This window comes from Drosophila tropicalis, unplaced genomic scaffold (assembly GCF_018151085.1).
Source record: "Drosophila tropicalis isolate 14030-0801.00 unplaced genomic scaffold, ASM1815108v1 contig_443, whole genome shotgun sequence".
Taxonomy (NCBI): Eukaryota; Metazoa; Arthropoda; class Insecta; order Diptera; family Drosophilidae; genus Drosophila; species Drosophila tropicalis.
Window position 1 is genome coordinate 208,277 of NW_027172907.1, and position 18,455 is coordinate 226,731.

The 18,455-nt window shown below is 38.6% G+C and overlaps 2 protein-coding genes across 2 annotated transcripts in view; both read right to left on the reverse strand.

Moving 5' to 3' along the window:
* Positions 1-5,041, reverse strand: part of sfl (N-deacetylase and N-sulfotransferase sfl) — a 64,867-nt gene extending 59,826 nt beyond the window's left edge. The window contains exon 1 of the mRNA XM_068285847.1: positions 4,039-5,041. The gene's annotated coding sequence lies outside the window, so the exon portion shown is untranslated. The remainder of the gene's footprint in view (positions 1-4,038) is intronic.
* Positions 5,042-5,948: 907 nt separating this feature from the next.
* Fife (regulating synaptic membrane exocytosis protein fife) overlaps positions 5,949-18,455 on the reverse strand; it is a 66,891-nt gene continuing 54,384 nt past the window's right edge. Inside the window, 4 exon segments of the mRNA XM_068286139.1 lie at positions 5,949-9,992; positions 10,314-10,475; positions 10,531-11,381; positions 16,955-17,694. Of these exon segments, the coding sequence (XP_068142240.1) occupies positions 9,801-9,992; positions 10,314-10,475; positions 10,531-11,381; positions 16,955-17,694 (1,945 nt within the window). The 3' untranslated portion in view covers positions 5,949-9,800.

Here is an 18,455-nt window from a genome sequence, read left to right on the forward strand (position 1 = left end):
AGTATGTAACAGGCGGAAGGCATTATTTTCAATGCCATAGGGCCAAATTATATTCTTGGCCAATCGAATCGTTCTAGCCCTATCCATCCATCTAATCGTCCACCAAGTGAAGACCAACGTTTCGGAGACTAAACGTGCAATAACCACCATTCACTTGCTGCATGGTATACCAAAGTCGACGAGCAGTTTAGTTTGAGCTGCAGCAGCAGCTCTTTCAACGCTGCTGTTGACGAGAAAACTGAGGGACATTAGCGTTACCTAGCCCTTTTTTGGTCAAAGTTTATATAAATGTTGTATAAAATGTACCCATCTTAATTACCATTTTTATAGTAGTGGTGGTAATGACAACTTTTTAAATAAAAATCAATACGTTGACAGGTAGAGAGAACGTTTATTTTTATATTTTTATTTGATAAACGCAACTTTTTCTCTCACTCTAAAAAATATTATTTTGTTTGTCTAATCTTAAGTAATTAACATAGTAGCAAACTAACACGCAGCAAGTGGTGTAAAATTTCATTCTCAAAAGCTGATATGCTGGTCTCTTAATAATGGCAACTAATCAGAAAGTGTCTAATAAAAGTCATGGGGTTCCGCTAAAAATATCGGCATTCAATCCACTTGTAGGCAAAAATGTTTTGACGTACTTTACACTTGACTTTTATTTTGCTTTGCTTCAAACCGAATGGAATGAAAAATATATTCTGAGCGATTTATTCGTGATATTGTATAGTTTCCAAAAATGTTGATTTTTATTTAATGTAACAGTTTGTTTTATATTAAAAATTGTTAAAACATCAGTACTAAGTTTAGTAATCCGAACAGCAATTGTCACAAAGTCACTTGAGTATTTGAGTAATTTAAAAAAAACTAATGAAGTTAACCTTGTACACCGGCTAGGACGAAATCGAAAGACAACAGTTGATGCAGACCGTCTGATCCTGGGCCAAGTTAGAGAAGACGCCAAAATCTGTGCCTTTGTAGTGGAAGACTGCAGACAATTTCATAATTTTCCCCATTTCAAAACGTATATCGCCAAACACATAACCTTCATTAACCCCAAGAAGAAGCTCATCAACAAACCGGTTTCATTTTGGCGCAATTTCGGGTGGAAGCCACCGCAAAGACCCGACTTAAACTATATTGAAAATGTTTTGGGTGGTAATAAAGCGAAATGAAGCGCTGATCTCACATTTTTGAGGTCAAAAAGAAATGGGAAAGGATTTAATTCAAATTCGTTCAAAAATTAACGGATTCCGTTACGAACCGACTCCAAATTGTCATAGATACAAAGGCTCTCCCTTTATATATATATTATTGATTAACTGGAGGTTTAAATTGAGTATAAGGACAAAATGTTTTCAAAATATTTATGCCACTATTGAATTTATCTATTTTAAGTTTTATTAATAAGAATAAATGTTATAAATGAAAATAAGTGTTGTTTATTTTAATATCTATTATATCTTATACATATGTACTTAAAAAATAACATTAATTACTTTTTTCATTGAATAAAAAACAATTAAACATGAAACTCAGGCATCGCCATGCCAAATGAATTGAGTATACATATGTATGTGTGTGTCGATATGCAAAAACAATATGACAACTTAGATTCTTAAATTGGGTAAAAAGGGTAAGGACTTTGAAAGTTAGGATTGCAAGTTGGACTGGAATTGATACAATGTCACCAGGACAATATGTTGCCAGCTGGTACAATGGGCCACTTCAACGACAACAATAAAACATTATTAGAATGCCAAAGCCATGCGGGCAGGCGGCTCAAGAGGAAAGCAGCAAAAGCAGGACTCAGCCGCCTGGCCACTTCATAAATCTACCAAGAACATATATGAAATATGAGTAACCTGTGTGTGTGTGTACTTGTGTATGTGTGTGTCTGGGGGTTAGTGGTGTTTTAGTTGTTTGTGCACTGGCAAAAATGAGAGAAACCAAACCAAAAACATAGAAATATTATTAAATAGGCTAACTTACAAAGACTTGACCACTATTAAGAATTAAGCTCAAAACACTTTATTTCTGTTTCATACACAAATGAAATTGAAAATAATAAAAGAAAAGCTTTTTATCAATCCAAAGAATTCAGCTAATAGTAGAAAGTTTGTATCAGATTTGAACCATTCGTTGCAGTTTCTTCTGAATCTGCTGTTTTTTTCTAAATGTTGCTAACATTGTTCTAACTTCTAGTACTCCTTGTTCCTGTTCGTTCTATGCTCATTTTTGCCTTTTGATTTATTAACCAGCCGTAGTTTATCATGTGGCAGAGCAGCAACCCCCCGGGCTTGGATTATGCACTGAAAGAAGTTGCATGGGAAAACAAAGTTGATTTTTATTGCCATCCATAGATCGGAAAGAAAATGTAAATGGGAATGGAAATTATGTAGGCGTCTCAAAAGATAGGCCACACCATGCATAACATAAACAAATGCCAAAGAACATAAACACACAAAGAAACACGGAAGACGAAAAGTCACGAAAGTGTGCGATAGACAAACATGGACAGTAGGAATCCTCTTGGATACCCTACCACACAGCATCCAGAGGTGAAGCAAATTGAGAAATTTATTCAACATTATTTTAAAATTAATAATAATAACCCTCAAACCCTAAACAAAACTCTGACTGAAACCCAAATAGGTTAACAAAATACGACAAATAACTGAAAAGACAACACATTCATGGTTTCCTATTATTTATGGCCAGCGAAAGAGAAGAAAGAGAGAAAGGAATTTGAGCGTGTTCAAGCGTAAAGTTTCCATGTGGGCGTTATGTGAAGGGAGGGGGGCGATAGGGGGAAAAAGAGCATACACATTGGAAATGCGTAAGAAGATGATTGGCGGGGGAACTGAAGTTCAATCGCCGCGTGGGTGCCGCCGGGGCCAAGATAAGATGTTGACCAACACCAAACACGACGAAATAGAATCAACAAAATAGACCCAAGGAATGTGAATCAAACCAAATAGCTAACAATCAGAGTTATAGAATATCGATTCAAGTAAAATGACCAAAAAGTGAGAACAGAGAAGAGTTGAATCTTTGAACTCATTTAAACTAATTTCAAATCAGAGCTCAAATGGAGTCCAACTGGAGTAAGTGTGTCTTTTCAGACTATAAGAAGGCGCTGAAATGAAAATCAATCGATTGGATGAATCACATATCATTAGCAATCGAACATTTGTCAGAAACTCCTAATTTTTGGGGCATGATCGTCTGGACTGACGAATCAAAGTTCAATGTGTTTGGGAACAGACCCCAAACAAGCAATTGGATTCCAGGTACACAAAGAAGACGTTGAAGCACGGGGGCTCTGCCGTTATGGTTTGGCCATGTTTCACTTTATCTGGTCAAAATTGAGGGTACTATGAATGGGGAATTGAATAGGAACATAGTCAGGTATCCTTTGTTCAATAAATACGACGAAAATTTATCGCTTGCATCGGGTTCTCAGCAAGATAATGATCCCAAATATTGTTGTTAAACTCTTTTGGCTTAATAACGAGTTTATCAAAATTTTGTGCCGACCTGAACCCAACACTTTTACTACTCCAGCAGAAAAAAGCTCGGCGCTGAGGCCAATTTCGTTCAAAATTGATGGAAAAGGGAAAAACTAACGCCACTTTGAATTAACAACGTCCCGTCAGACGCCGCCGGGAACAGAGCCAAAGAACGGGGAGCAAGGGGATGAGATAAACAAAAGTTGTGGACCATCATATCGCATACAATGTGTATGCGACGACTGAGCTGAATCTAAAGCGTGTTTAAAAATGCTCCACAAACGTCATTATGTGAAACACCGTTCCCGTCTCCCCACCCATGTATTTATGTATCGCTCGTTAGTTTGGCTCGTTTGTCCAAGTAATTTGTGTGTGTATGTGTGGAAAATTACCTGCAAAAGCGCTGCCGCCTCTAATATTAATTAATAACCCTGTCAGTATGGAAAACTAAATAAATACACATACATACATATACGGAAAATGTAAAGAGGCTTTGCATTCCTTTTGCAACGCTTCTGCTTACCTGTCGCATCAATGAAGCACGCTGACTCTCCCTCGCATTTACACTCTCTTCGCTCTCTGTCACTCTCGCTTTGGTGTCTCTTTTTCTATTTCACTCGCCTTTACGCACAAACACAAACGTGTTGCGCTCAGACGCACACAAACACAGACGCGTACACACGTAGACGCACAGCACTCTCCAGCAGACACTCCAATACTAATACAGATGCAGTTTGGCTCAGCTGTGTGGCCGAATGTGCAACAACAATAATAGCATTTACAGCACCAACGAACGAAGGAACGCGCAAAACAGAGAGGGTAAAATAACTGAGAGAAAAAATATTATGTCAATTTGTTATTGTGTTCTTGGTGATAACGGCACGAGAATCGGCAATCGACATGCTTAATGCTTGTTGTCGTTGTTGCTGCTGCATTTTTAACATTTTTTTGCCTATTTCATTTGGATTGCCATTCGTTTGCTCTCTTTTGGCTGTTTTGCCTTTGCATTTGTTTACGTCACTGACGCTAAACATACACAAGCACATACTCTCTCATACACACACACACACACGCACATTTCTGAATGGAAAGAGCGCGTAGGAGGCACAAAATAAACAACATTCAACAATAAAAAAAAATGATATAAACCAAAAAAAAAAAAAAAAATGCCAGAAAATATAGCAATTTAGAATTGACAGACTAGAGATTTATGTTATTATTAATTTTATCCATATATTCGCGCACGGCAGCGGACAAAAATCGAAATTTCCACGGTCGCCAATTTACTCTTCCACCTTTGCTACTGCCCCTTCTTCGACCGTCACACGACACAGACCGTACGTTCCATCACTCTCACTCGAATGTGTGTCACCAACAATACTGTCCTTCAATTCGGTTTCTAATTATAATTTTTAATTTCAATTAATTTGTTTGGCTTTCACGTTGAGCGGCATTAAAATTTATTTTCTTGCGCGTCCGCGTCCGCACTTAGAGCTGACAATTCTTGAAATAAAACGGTTAAACACGAACCATCTCAAACCGCACGAAACCATCTCAAACCAAAATAGTGGGAGCCGGAAAAATAGTGGACCACAGTAGTGGGAGTCCGTAAATAATGGGTGTCGAGCATCGAACATCAAATTCCATTATCGATTTTATGTCCCACTATTTGAGCTATTGTCGATATTATCGGTATCGATAATACACTATCGCCAGTTTATTTCGATAACATATGTAATAGTCCTAAAGGACGAGTAACAGTGCTAAGGGAAGAGTAAAAGTCCTGAGGGTGAGAGTAAAAGTCCTAAGGCTACGAGTAATAGTCCTAAGGGAACGAGTAACAGTGCTAAGGGAAGTGTAAAAGTCCTGAGGGTGAGAGTAAAAGTCCTGAGGGTGCGAGTAATAGTCCTAAGGGTGCGAGTAATAGTCCTAAGGGTGCGAGTAATAGTCCTAAGGGTGCGAGTAATAGTCCTGAGGGTGCGAAATTTATTTCAGTCGGTCTACTTACCAATGTAAAGCTTTTGCTGAAAGTGGTTTTACTTGATAAACTTAACATTAAGCTTTTATAGCTTATTTTAATTTCGATCGATTTCAATTGAAAGTAGAGGTTTGGTCATAAGAAACATTAAGTAAACTAAATGAAAAGAGATTAAAACATTGGCTACTGTGACTTAGATGTAGCTTAAATGGAGTTGGCAGCTTCTTGGCTAAAATTGATGAAGATGAACTTTCCTTTTTGAAATTTCGTCTTCATAACAGTTTCTTTTGTAGCTTTCTGAAATATTTGTCAACCACTTCAGGATGGAGAAAGAGAGAGAAAGATAGGAGACAAATGTCACTCTTCCATTTCAAGAAACAAACCATTTGTGATGATATAATTAATATCTACACACAATGACAAATAGATAGAGCGACTAAAATAAAAGAAACATGTCTCCAAATAAATATTGTATGTTTATTGAAACTCAATTTGATATATAATATACATATTATTTTTGTGTATTGGTTGTTTGTCTTTCGTTTCGGTTTGCTACATTTAAATATATAATAATATATAATATGGAGGTATGCATGAATGCTCCATACTGTTTATCCCAGACCAGGAATATTTATACGGATTTTTTGTTTATTTATTTTTTTTTTTTTTTTTTTGTTTTTCTAACAAATTTAGTTAGGATTTATTTATGAACCTACTATATAGGTTTTTGTAAGCCTTGCTACACATTTACACTCTGCACTTTTAAAGCGCAATGCAAACCCCGAGAACGAAATCTTTTCTCTCTTGACGTTCTTTCTAGAATCCTTTCGGCCCAGGTGGACTCAATGCGATATGGTGTTATTTTTACAGTGTTCAAAGTACTCGTTGTAATTACAAATTGATCAATTACACCGTACGTTTCCAACAACAGTAATTTAATGATAGTTTAAGTAAGACTAATTAATAAATAGTTAGTTAGTCAGTAAGTTAGTTAGTTAGTTAGTTAGCTAGTTAGTGGAAAGACCAAAACAGACCTAAATTAGTAGTAGTAAATGGTTTTCAACAGTTTAGTTTGAATATTACGAGCATCTATGTTCCTTTTTTTCAACCCACCCCATTCCCCGACACAAAAAAAGTATTTTTAACAATACATATTTGTATATACATATACATACATATATATATATATAGGGTTTCCTCATAGCACAACCATTATTTGTTTTTCGTTTCCCAAAACTACATAGAATATAGATTAGTTTTTCGTTTTATATATATATTTTTTGTTTAAAGATAACTTGGATAAGTCAACAGCCAGAATGTGAAGAGTATAATTACTGAATTGAAACTGAAGTACTATGTGAAATGTGTTTGTGTGTGTGTGTGTGTTGTTTGTGTGTGACACAACTTTTAGTTATACTTTTACCCTGACTACCTTGACAAACTATTTACCAAGTTACACGTAGTTCCACTTACATACAAGTTACAACAAACATTACTAAGAGACATTACAAAAGACAGAGAAAGAAAAAGATGCGGAGGCAGAGAATGAAAGAGACAGATAGACAGAGAGGGATAGCCAGAGCAGACAACAAATAAGAATTATCTGACACTAAGCTAATTTAATTTTAAAATTTTCTCTTTTCAACAACAACCACATCGTAAGCTGACCTTGTAAGCTTTATAGTTAAAGTACTTAAAGAGATTTGTTAATATTTTAATTTTTGTTTCATGTTTTCTTTTTGTTTTTTGTTCTTTTTTTTTAGTTTAGAGTGTGTGCGTCACTTGAACTAACTAAACTAGCTGGTAGAAAAAACGGACGCCCGACCGAGGGAAGAGTTCTGGCAGTCATGGCAAATAATTCATAGAGTAAAAAGATATATGAGTACATATGTATGTATGTATGTATGTATGTGTGTATGTACGTAGGTACATATGTACATACATATACAACTATATGTAAATAATTTAGTTTTAGTTAGGCTTAGGTTAAAGTTTAGTTTTAGTTTCAGTTTAAATAAGCTGTATAGTTATAAATAAATATAGTTCATATATATGTATGTATATAGTGTATAAATTTGTATTTGTTTTTTTTTAATTTTTCGATTTTGTTCAGTTTGAAACTCCAAGTCAATTTTGTTTTGTTTTTTAGATGAATGCTGATTCGATTTTTCATTTTAAGTAATACATAGTAATTAGTTTTTCTTTACTATTACAAGAGATTGTCCTATTTTCCTTTGGTTTATCAAAGGCCGTTCAAGGGATGTGAAATGAAGCGAATTTCACCCCATTATGTATGCAACAGGCGATTGAGAAGTTAATTTTGTCAAAGATCGTATTCGATCGTATTGTTGTGAAGAGGGAAAATACTCAATTTTCCATTGCATACTTTACAGGGATAATTTCTCACGTATCATCACATCTTTAGATTTGCTACTGTGAGTTAATTGAAGCTTTTGTTTAAGGGTGTGATTAGAGAGGGATAGCAAGAGATAGAGAGAGAGAGAGAGAGCGAGAAAGAAAGGGGGAAGGGAGAGTGGGAATTTAGCTGGTAGACTGCAGATTGCAACCGCTGCAAATGCATCGGCGATTGTTGGCTAACCTTTCTACAGTAAATTCGTCTTAATCACGCTTTAGTCACACTCAAATACTTAAACAGTTACACAGTAATATGATACGCACACAAATACAAGCACACACACCCATAAAGATTGTCATATATATTAATTAAAGTTTTTCATATTTTCTTTTTGCCATTTCGACAACATGATTATGTTAAAGATTTTTCTTTTCATTTTGATTAACAAGGAATTGCATTTTGTTTTTTCTTTTTGGTTTTCTTCCTCTTCTTTTTTTTTTTTGTTGTTTTTTATTTTACTTTTTTAAGTTTAGTTTGCTAAAGATTTTTGGGTTTCTTTGTTTTTGATTGCTAATTTGAAATTTGCTGAAAATTGTTACTAAGCATTTTTTTTTTTGGTATATACTCGTGTATTTGTTGTTTTGTATTTTTTTATTGTTTTTGCCTTTATGTTTCTCTATGTTTGTTTTGTTCGTTTGTTCTTGGCTAACCATTCCTTAACGTTTCGTTGCCTTAGATTCTCAACATTATTGTTTCAATTCATTTCGTTTCTCCACACAACATTCAACATTGCATTCCATTTTAAACTTTCACAAACACAACAACAACCAAAATATATATATTCATTATTATATATATATATTTATATATGTATGTAGATAATATAAATAGGTGTATATATATATTTTTGTTTTGTTATGGTACTCAATTATTGTGCTGTCCGTTAGTTAACGTGCTGCCTAACTGTACTTGTGTTTTAGTTACTTACTTACAAAGCTCTCTCACCAATACTAACTAAACGAATATTCTCAATCCACTTCTCCTAGTCCTAGCCAAGGCTAAGCTCATTTTACAATGACAAAAAAATCTATATACGTATTCATAGATCAAGATATATAGTTATGCACATATGTCAATCGTTTTTCCCCATTTAGAATCCATTTGATCAAGGACTAAATCCTCATCCTTTAAAATCTCCAATTTAGTCAATTGACTGAATTGGGCAAGAGAGTGTCTCACTAAAGCTGAGACAAAAAGATGATAATCCTAAGGACACGACAAGTCTGGGGATATCACTTAGAACCAGTGGCGAATATAGAAATATCAAAAAGTTCTTGAAAGAGAAACGAAAGAAACCTTTTAAAAATGACTTGGATAAAGGATTATTGCCATTGTCGATGGAAATTCTGTTTATCCTTAGGTCATATCAAAGGATCCACAGTTTTGGAATACAGTAATCATGGACAAAGTTTCTAAGGACTATCTCTAGATACTTTTTATATAACTGCAGATTGTCTTGTCTGAAAGTTGATCCTAGTTTTTGCTGATTTGGGAAACTTTTGGACATATGTACATTTTAGCATATATCTATATATCGGTTTCTATACTTATATATGTGTGCTTTTTTGTGTGTGTGTTTGTCAAATTTATATATATATGTATATGTTTGTATATATTGGAATTATATAGTTGGATTAACTGCACATTATCTGATTAGATTTAACAACGAATTTGAATGGGTTTGTCTTTTGTTTGGTTTTGTTGGTTTTGTTGGTTTTTGTTTACTTTTTAGGTTTGGAGGGAACGCTTAGTTACTAACAAATTGAGCTTTAACTTTTAGTATATCGTTTAGCATATGTTTTAAATTTGGTGTTATGCATTTCAATTGAATTGTTATTGTTTTGGTTGTCTGTATGCGACTCACTGCTGTCTGCTGGCCAAGATAATTCGGTCAAGGAGAATTATCAGAATCGGAGCCGCCGTAGCTGTGCATGGGAAACAATGGATACCAGCCACTAATATGCTGCCCTATGTTCACCTTATCCAGATTCACTTCGGTGCCGCCCAGTCCCTGGTTATGCTCGAAGCCGACACAACGCTGCCAAACCATTATGACAATATTGCGGCCAAAGACGTCGGCACTCTGTAAATTATTTGCATGCAAATTTTAACCTTGAGATAATTATAAATGGTTTCAAAAAATAAATCACACATCCCCGCCATAAAGCCGTTTCGCCGTTCATCCATTCCGCCAGCGTCATTCTCTTCAGAGTCAAGCCCCTGCCATAAGGTCACCATCGACAACGACATTATTTTGGGGACCAGCTGCCATTAATTGCATTACCATGCAACCAAATAGGGCAATAGCATTACATTTTGTGCTGTCCTGCCGTTCCAGAGTCCTCCATCCTTCCATCATCGTCGTCCCATTATTGGCGCTCATAACGATGCCCCATTTACTCACCTGATACTTGATGGTCTGCTTGTAGAAGGGCTCCGCTGAATGGCGCACAACCCGTGTCTTTTTCTTATGCCTCAATCGTTCGCCATCCTTGATGTAGCATTTCACATACGTATCCGGAGGCGTCTCGCAGTCCTCGTTCACAATATTTCGGGCGCAAATCAACTGCAAATGCAATTATGTGACACAAACTGCGAATGAAACTGGTGCCGTCACTTACCTCGACTTCCACATTGCCTTTGATTTTCACGAATCCCATTTTCAATTCACCATATCGCGCCATGGTCAAGCGATAGCCCTTGGGATGGATTTGCGATGGACCCAATTTCAGGCCATAGCTGGATTCACTGCCCGTTATGGCCGACACATTGACATAGCTGCCGCTCAGTGTTTTCACCACGCTCTGTTTGCGTTGCGGACTGTCGCCGCATTGATCCGTGCTGATACGCTGATAGACACTGCCTTTGCGAGTGGGTGTGCCCATTGTGGTGGGCGAATCGCTACCCACATACATGCTGCCTTTACGCTGTAGTGTCTGCGACTGCGATTGCGACTGCGACTGCAACTGAGATTCACCCAATTGGAACATGCTGCCCTTACGCTGTTGGAGTTGGCCAGCCGTTAGCATTTCTTGGCCAGCTCGCAGATTGATCATGCTGCTCTTACGCAATGTGGACGATTGTGGGTTAGTTTCACTACCCAAATTGGAACCCAGCAGCTGACTTTGTCGCTCCTGGGTCACGTTCGATACAGACGCTGCCTGTTTGAGACGCGACAAGGCCTGTTTGGGACTCTGAGGAGGCAGCTGGGTGCCAGAGCCCTTCCAGCGGGGGCGAAAGCGTTTATCCTCATCATCGGACGGTGGACTGGTCTCTGTGTTGCCAATGCCCATGGGCAGATGTTGTTGTTGTTGTTGTTGCTGCTGCTGTTGCTGTTGCTGTTGCAACTGCAGGTGCTGTTGCTGTTGCAATTGTTGCAGTTGCTGCAATTGCTGTTGCTGCTGCTGCGAGAGATCCAGTATGGAACTCTTACGGCTATTCGGTCCACTGGGCAGGCCAACACGACTGGCACCTAATTTGGATAATGGGTGAAGCGGATATGTACATGTAAATAGGATCTAAATGTTATACAAGCTTCTCTTGTAGTAGACTCAACTGTTTTAAAACTCAACTCAAATGACTAAAAGAATTCTTACTGGTCGAAAAAGTGTTACAATTACTTGCGATTTACTTGGTAAGTGGAAAGAATTGCTAATAAAAAGCTACGAACCAAAACACAATTAAACATGCAAAACAACAGCCAACAAAACACTGAATGTATCCTCAGTGTGTGTCCAGGTGTGTGTGTGTGTACGGGTGTCTGAGTGTGACAAAGTGATAGAAATGAACATTGTTTCTTTGCAGCATCTGTCATAATTTGCAAAGGATTCGTTTAGAGTGTTTATATATATGTAGGGGAAGTGATCATGAGTGCCACAAATGTCGATGAAGTCTTGGAAATTATTGGTAACTATCGTAATCGCTATCGTTGAACCGTGGATTGTTAACTGCTATCGCCCGATATAGGTTTCGGTTGCACGCAATTCATGATGCTATGCACCTGCGGCTGCATCTCTGTCTTTATAATGAACGAAATAATGGGCATTACCGTAATGGCCGTGGCGATTGCATGCGAATTCGCATTGAGTGACATTGAACGCTCGTTTCTAACCAATGCCGGTTTCCTGGGCATGATTGTCTTTGGCCATTTTACGGGCTATACCACCGATTTGATAGGTCGTCGTCGTATGATTTTATATTCCGTTGGTTCGAGTCTGATCACATCGATTGTTTCAGTGGCCATGCCAAAATTTTACATGTATCTGTTACTTCGATTTATGGTGGGATCGTTGTAAGTAGGCTTAATGTGTTTGTCTTTCCGTCATGACCAACTTGGATTGTTATTTGAATTTCTTGTTCTTCAGCCTCACTGGAGCTAGTACCTCGAATTTGGCCTATATAATCGAGTATACGGCAGTGCGAATACGTCCACATATTGTCACATTCACGGGCTATTTTCTAGCCCTCGGTTATATCTATGTGCCATGTAAGACGAACTAGAAGACACCCTACACACTCAGTGCTCTCTCACGGCTTCTCGTTTGCAGGTCTTGCCCATTTCATTGGCTCGATGAAGTGCGTTTTGTTCAGTGTTGGCAGTTTTGACATACGTTTGTGGCGCCTCAGTGTCCTATTGAACACGGCTCCAGGTGTACTTGCCTTCATTGCGATGTTTGTACTCCCCGAATCGGCCAAGTATTTGCTTTCGGTGGGTAAAAGCGAAATAGCCTTTAATATTCTTAATGGCTTGTGCAAAAAGAATCGTGGCCAGGATCTGCAGAGCTTCGGTGTGACGAGTATAACACAACCGAATTTGCGCAGCGATTTGGAAGGACAGGAGAGGAAATGTTTTGTCCTGCAAGTTTGGTTGGAAACAATTCCACTTTTCAAGCCACCATTTCGTCGTCCCATTTTCCTGCTCTTGATGGTTATGTCGGGCATTTTCTTTGTGTAGGTGTAATCACTCCCTGGTTTCCATTATTCTTTTTAATGGTTTGTCTCTTCTCTGTGCTTGCAGGGGCACTGGCTTGGGAAGCTGGTTCATGCAATTGCGTCAACGTATGCCCGATGTGAGTGAGACAGTTTGTCAAATGCTCGATAACCGTTGGCTGGACAGGCAAAGAGGCAACTCCACGGCCGCCTCCTGCTGGGATACACCAGTCGATTACATCGACGGTGTCCTCTTTGGGTTCGCTGTGCTGGGTGTCTACATTTTCATTTCAATTGCTCTTATCTGGCTGAAGCGTAAAGTCATTATGCTAAGCCTCCTTTTTGTGGCCACTCTTTGTGGCTTCGTTTTGAATTTCATCGATCAGAAGCTGTTTATATTATGTGCATTCATTTGCTTCATAACTATGTGCACTTGCTGCGTTCCATTGGTGTCGAGTATCGTTTGTGATGTGGTCCCCACTCATATTAGGTAGGTTACCACATAAAAGTGAAACGCTCAACGACATTTGTTACTTTTGATACTTTCCAGAGGCACTGCAATCAGCATTATAGTCACCATTGCACGCTGCCATACTGTGGTGGCCAGTCATGTGGTTGGAGCTTATATTCTGGCTTATTGTTATCTAGTTTTTAATGTTTTTGTTGCCGTTGCCTTGGGTAAGTCTTAATTTGTTTATCTAATTTCCCAATTTAAATGTCTTTTTTCTTTCTTTTTGTTTTCTTGTTGACAGCGTGTTTCGTTACGATTTTCTTTTTACCAAAGTAATTCTATATATAGAGAATAAATTCTAATAAAATATATGTGGGCATTACTAGTACACATCCATTATGGGAATATCACACACTGCGTATACGTGATATGCGTAATTATTTGACAGACATGCTTCATTAAAACTTTTTTTTGTGTGTCCCACAACCCCCACAGACCCCGCTCCATTCTGTTGGCATCCTTATTTTATTTGCAGCTTCTTTTTTTTTTTTGGCTCCCTTTGGGGCACAAGTGGCTAGGGGCCAAAAGGGGCTTTATTATCAGCCTTGGCAATCAGTCAATCAATCATTCAATCAATTGAGCGCACATAGCACGAAGCGAAAATTTTATGTGCCTCACACACACACAGAAGAGAGAGAGAGGGAGAGAGAGAAAAAAAAAAAGGATTATGGCAAGAGTTCAAATACATCTATATACACATTATATATATATATATATAAGTATAAGTGTGTATACATATATATTTGTGCTTTGCAGCCAAAAATAAAATAAACGTCAAATAAACTTGGCGACAGCTGTGAGAGGAGTTCCTTTTTTTGCGAGGGGGTGGGGTATGAGGACTGGCAGTGGGAGTGTCATTGGGAGGCAAGTGTATACCGGATATGAACGTGCGTAAAAAGGTTGCCGAGAACCCGAGAGTAAGGCAAAATGCTAAGCGGCTTAATAATAACTGCCAAAGCAAAAGGAAAATTCGTTGAAGGAAACACGAGGAAAAACATATTGAAAGCCCCGAATGAACGAGAATGAGAAAAACAGCAAGAGAAAAACAGCAAGAGAAAAAAAAACAAATGTGAAGAGAACACTGTACGAGGAGGAGGAGGAGGAAAAAGGTGTGGGGGACGAGCCAGAAACATGCTGAACAAGCATAATAATGGCACCCGAGAAATTCTACGCTTTTTGCCAATGAAGCAGTCGATTTAGGATATCTATCAGCTAAGACTCTCACGGAGGAGAGAGAAAAACGACTCCATCCATCCATTGATGGGGAGTGGGTACGTTGCTAGCACAATATGAAGGAGCCCAGACAGTGGCTGGGCTCGGATTCGGATTCAGATTCAAAATCAGATTCAAATTGAGACTGGAAGCTGCTCCCGGTAACTGGTGCCTACTAGCTGCCAGATGGCAGCTGGCAGTTGGCAGTTTGTGTGGTGGGGGTCTCTTTCAGTCAGTCAGTCAGTCTCTGCCTTATTTTCATATTTAACGGCTTGTTTGTGGCTCAGGCGAATGCGTTTTGTTGGCTTTGTTTTGCCTCTCGCCTGGTTTTATTCATTCAAATATATACCCTGCAGAGAGTGTGAAGCAGCAACAATCGAGTACTTAGCTTGGAAATACCAGTTGAAAAAAAAGATTGCCGGAGGTTTTGTCATTACATTCTAAGTGGAAAAACCACTAAAGTGGTGACCCCGACGTAATGATTGTAAGGCTATAGGAATGATTGAGCAAATATGTCTTGTTAGAAGTAAAAAAGTAAAAAAGTATTTTTCCCCAAATGGTAACCCCGACGCGTTAACAGTTTCTTTTGCAGACAAAGAATATCCATTTTCCCTCGAGTGGATCAAAATGCAGCTTGTTTTTCTCTTTTCGTCAGTGGGTTAGGGTATTCGTAAGCCGTTATGTTTTGTTCTTTCTTTCATTTTGGCTTTTAAAAGTTAATTTCAAGGCTGAGCTATTTTTTGCGTCTCCTGGCGTTGAAGGGTTTATGATGACGGGCTAAACGAATTGCTGCTGCTGCCGTTGTTGTTATCAGCCAACAGGTAATAAGGCGTGGCTCTGCCTCCTGCTGCTGGTTGCTGTTGTTATTATGGCTGTGTGGCTGGCTTTGCATTCTTTTCTTTTTTTTTTTTTATTTTCATTTTTTTAAACAAATTTTCCTTCATCTTTTTCTTTTGTCGAGTTTTCTGTGCAAATAGCATCAATAAGCTGAAATAAGCTTCCAGCCAAATGATGGGGCATCAAAAGTTTGTGTTTTTCCTTCGTTTTTTTTTCATGTGTCCCTCCCTGGGATTTAAGGGGCGACGATTTTATTCTTGTGGGTCCCCTGGCTAAGCCAGTACGAGAGTGCCAATGTGTGTCGTCTGATGTGAGTGTTGGTGTGCGTGTGCGTGTCTGTGTGTCTGTTTGTGTGTTTGTGTGTTTCTGGGGGTGTGAGTATTAAACATGCATAAATTAAGTGAGCTTTTAATTAAGTGACATGCAACAAGCTTTAAAGTGAAATAACTCAATTTTCCAAAGAAGAAACTCAAACGAAAATTCTTCTTTTGCATTTTGCATTCTTACCAGTGGTGGTGAGTGGTGGTGGTTGGTGGTTGTAGGTGGTTGTGGTGGTTGTTATATTGTTCTTGTTGTGGTGTTGTTTTGTGGTTAATATTGTATTTTATGTCAGATTTGTTTGCCATTACACAACGAAAAACAAAGAAGAAAATAAACCAAAATAAGGAAACAAAACACATTTTGCAGTTGCATTTGTTGTTTTTGCTTGTTTTTTTTCTTTTTTCTTTTCTCTTTTTGTTTTTCTTTGTTGCTAAGCTCAATTTGCAGTGGTTTTGTATAATTTACAAAAGGTTTTCTCTTTCTTTTGGTTGTTCTGCGGTATTTTTCTGTTTCGGTTGCACGTATTGAGTAAGTGAGAATATACATATAATAAAATACTTTTCTGTAGTTGTTTTTTGTGCTTTTTGCGTTGTTTTTTTTGTTTTTAAGGATTTGCTTTAGTTAGTTGGTTAGTGCGTTTAATATTTAAGGAGCTTATTTATCTTGATCATTTGATTGTTGTTATTAATTGCAAAATAAATTGAATTGTGATTTGAATTAATTAAGTTTTGTGTTTGTCCAGTTTGTGTGGGGTGTGTCAAAGCTTTGATAATGCGACACCGATATTGTGGCTAATAGTGAGAAAGATATTGAGGGGAAAAGATATTAGAAAGAGATGCAATAGATATAGTTCAGTTTCAAGGAGAGAGAGATAGAGAGAGAGAGAGAGAGAGATTGACAGCGATAGTGACATAGAGAGAAAGAAAGACTTGGCCAGACACAACTAGCACAGCAAGGCACAGTTGGTACAGAGATAGACAAATAGAGATAGAGAGCTAGACTAAGAGTGAGAGAGAGAGAGAGATAGAGGGTGGAAGGTCAGTAGCTCATATATATTGTCTCATGTGTTGAAAAATCATAAAATTTCACAAGCATCCCGTGATTTATTTCGCTCCCATTTCATAAAAACTTTCTCTCTCGATAGACAGAGGGAGGGAGAGAAAGGGTGAAACAGAGTGGGAGGAGAAGCCATCGCCATCGTTTAAGCCCCGCGGGTTCTTTATTGCATTACTCACGTCGTGATCCCATGCGTTTATGCTGTTGCTCTTGGCCCAAACTCATGGTCCTGCCCAGTTCGCCACGTACAGCTTTTAAGGATTTCAAGATCTCATCCGGATCGCGCCGCGCCACCGATGAACGACGCCGTCCCACAAGATACGATGTGGGCGGCGTGGCCATGGCATCCTCCTCGAGCCGTTTCTGTTCGGCATCCTGAAAACTGGATCGACGCGAACCCGGCAATGAGCGCGAGAAGTCCTTGCCCAGCTGATAGACCTCTACCTCCATGGTCTCCGACTGCGATGATCCGCGCCGTGATCCCGCTATCCAGGCGTGGTCCGGATGCAGTAAAGTCGCCCCATCGCCTATCGAGTCCACATCGTCTGATATGGAACGCTGCATATTATAATCGCGTCGCAGCAATCGGGTGACATCGCCACACGGGGCACCGGCACCCGTGGCAATCGATCCACGTGGCGATACACTAGGCGACTTGCTAATACTTATGCCACGCAATCCCTTGGGGTCCTCCAGGCGACACCATATGGCCTGGTCGTCGAGAAAGGCCTGCTGCAGCTCAATGTTGCACTCGCCAAGGAAAATGGATTCGGTGTGCGGCACCAAATCCCACAGCTGAATGTCTATATAGCGATCCATCAGGCTGTCCGCTTTCACATGGGCAAATGTCAGTGTGGCATTCCAAATGGGATTCTGTGTGGGTCGACTGACTTCCGTTTGCTGAACGCTGCCATCGCCGCTGCAAAAACACAAAAACACCCATATGAATGAATTAGAACAGGAGGCAACTGGTAAAACCCTTCCTTAACTTGGCTTAAGACTCAATCAATTGCAACTTCAATTTTATATATGTATGTGTGTTTTTCGCAATGCGGCAAGGAGAGCTGAGACAGCTGGATGATGATTGGCATGTACATTAGAGCGAATATTTTGTATTAATATTAAACTAAGCCTCTGAGAAGTTTTACATTTGCCATTGACGTCGGCCCGAAAAGGGCCAAAACATAAGCCGCTTTGCGCTTCAGTGGAAGTCCGCGTGTTGCCTCTGTCCTTCAAGTAGGTTCAAGTTATACAAGAAACCAGAACAACCTTGGCCTTTAAGACGTCAATCAATTGTCTTAATTGAAATTGAATGCATTAGCTACTTCAACTAACAATAAGCAAATGCAATATTTTACTAGAGACTCACTTAAGTTTATGAAACGGCCATGAAAGGTTTCATTTGTTTATTTTGTAGGTAATTCTCCTGCCATCTGCTGGCCAAAATGAAAAGGCAATTCAATAGCAGATTTCATCAGAAATTGGAATAATTTTAAGTTGTTGAGTTGCTATTTCATATGAAGAAACTATTAGTCTTTATCTTCATTGTTTTCAGATTAAAGACATGGCAAAAATGGAGCAAATTATTCATAATTAGCAAAGTTTTAACTCTGGCATTAGTTGGGCTATTATTATCAAATTGGATTTAAAGAACAAACTAAGAATTCCTAAGGTTTTTGA